This window comes from Hemisphaericaspora subhashii (genome assembly GCF_019202705.1).
Source record: "Hemisphaericaspora subhashii strain CBS 10753 chromosome Unknown scaffold235, whole genome shotgun sequence".
NCBI classification, from domain to species: domain Eukaryota; kingdom Fungi; phylum Ascomycota; class Pichiomycetes; order Serinales; family Debaryomycetaceae; genus Hemisphaericaspora; species Hemisphaericaspora subhashii.
In genome coordinates, this window is record NW_026057179.1 from 2,586 (window position 1) to 4,826 (window position 2,241).

General features: G+C 27.8%; 1 protein-coding gene across 1 annotated transcript; it reads left to right on the top strand. All coding sequences in view use genetic code 12, as the record gives it.

The window, feature by feature from the left end:
- Positions 1 to 885: 885 nt before the first annotated feature.
- Positions 886 to 1,779, top strand: RGS2 (GTPase-activating protein; the record flags this gene model as incomplete). Its single annotated transcript, XM_049404947.1, has 1 exon — positions 886 to 1,779. The coding sequence occupies one exon, from the start codon at positions 886 to 888 to the stop codon at positions 1,777 to 1,779; it is 894 nt and encodes a 297-aa protein (XP_049266556.1).
- Between the last annotated feature and the right edge of the window lie 462 nt (positions 1,780 to 2,241).

Sequence of the window (2,241 nt, forward strand, 5' to 3'; positions counted from 1 at the left end):
TGGGCTATGATTTAAATATAGCTCGTTAAATTAGCAGTTTGAAATATTATTCAAGAGATTTATTTAGTCCAAGTGACCTGGTGATATCTCAAAAAAAAAAAAGGACCCACGATTTAAAAATAAAACGGTTTTCATGCATATTATCTCCTTTTTCACATAAACTTTAATTTTCTGGAGATTCTTGGTAAAAAAAAGTGGAGAGACAAAATAATTACATCCATCCTTCAATACTTTCCAATAGTAAATCTCCAATTCAATTTAATTAATCAAATAGATAGTAGTTCTGTCAAAGTGGAGAGATATGAACTTATCTGAAATAAAGTCGAGCTTTGAAATATGGACATTGTCTTATCCCTTAAGACATTTGCAAGGGTTAAATTGTTGCTGGTAAGCATTTGCATCAAGGCTTAAGTTGGGACTGGTCATTGTATATGATCAGAATGTAGGTTCGGTTTTAAATTAATTAGTAATAACGGTTACCAATTTATAAAGCAGTTAAAAAGTGTGGTTTGGTTGTGAAGATGACAAAATTAAAAAATATTCCCAACCTGCATATTGAAGATTTTTGTGTCACTTAAAAATCAGGTAATTGAGGAGAAATTTCTATTCAACACTATGAAAGAATGGTCGTGTAATGACATAATAATATTTTCAAATTTGTGGCTGAAAAGATACCTCAAAAAAATAAAATATGCTTCAGGAATAAAAAAAAAATTAAAAAATAAAAATTTTTCTTTTACATAAAACCCCCCAAAAATATTCCATTTTTAAAAACTCGTTTTTAACAGCCATATTATAGATTCTTTTATCTATTTATTACTATAATCCTATGAATAGATAAAATCTTTATAGATTATTACAAACATTAACATAAATATAAAAAGGATGATGACTTCAGCAAGTTCAATAACGACTGAGGTGTCAGCATCTACAATACCTGATTACTTCAATTATACAATTAGACCCTATGCAACAACCAATACAACCACAACTACCACACCTGCAGCAGAACTACCAGCAACTCAATTTGAACCACCTACATTAGATGAATTATTAGATAGTAATACACCACAAGATTCTCATTATAATTTACTGAATTTTATAACTTATTTAACTAGTATTCATTGTCAAGAGAATTTAGAATTCATTTTAGATATTAATACTTATTTATTATTACATCCACCAACTTTAGTACATTGGCAACGATTATATTATAAATATATTGCTGTAGATTCACCATTTGAAATCAATTTACCATGTTGTTATCGAGCATCATTGTGTCCATTAACTAAACCTGATTTTACTTTGTTGATTAAATGCAAGAGAAGTATTTATGATGATATTTTAATTAATTTATATCATGAATTTATAAAATATGTTAAAGGATGTGAATTTCAAGATTGTAAATTAAATTATTCACCTCAATTATCACCTTCTCAATCAATATATCATTCATCATCATCATGTTGTACTAATGGATCTAAGATGATTAACAACAAGAAAAAGAATAAGAAGCATGTAGCCAAAGATGGCTATGATTATTATACTATTCCTTCAAGTGATTCAAGCAATAGCACGACAGAAGATTTGCCTACATGTCCTCGTACTGCTAATACTTCAACTACTACTTCAAGTACTTCACATTGTAAGAGTAATTCTTCTAATAATTCTAGAGGTATTGCTCTTGGTTCTTCAATTATTGATTCAATTAAATCAGTTGATTATAAAATTAAAATCAAGAAGTTTAAATTTAGAAGATCAAGTAGTGATCATATTTAAAAAAAAAAACAGTTACAACAAAAGACATTACATGGTTAATACAATCGGTTGGGTTCGGTTCATTTTTTTTTTAGTTCTTATTTATTATTATTATTTATTTATTCCATTTGGGATGTTTACGGGTTTATGATTTTGGGTTTATTGGGTTTGTATAGAGAAAGACACACACACTCTCTTGTCTTATGGTTTATGAGAGAATATATAGACTATCTTAGTTTTTAGTATGATTAATTATGTCTCTTTAATGAAGGTTTATGAAATTATTTAGTGAAGATTTATTTTAGAAATCTGGGGGTGGGGATTTTTCTTTTTTTCTTGAATATGTAAATGTACTAAAGAAACGTGTAAAATTGCAGTCTAATTTTGTTGTTTTGAATTATAAAATTTGAGAAACAATCAAAAAAACTGTAAAACTTTAAAAAATAAAATGAAGTTGAGGAAAAGCGGGGGGCAAAGCATTGT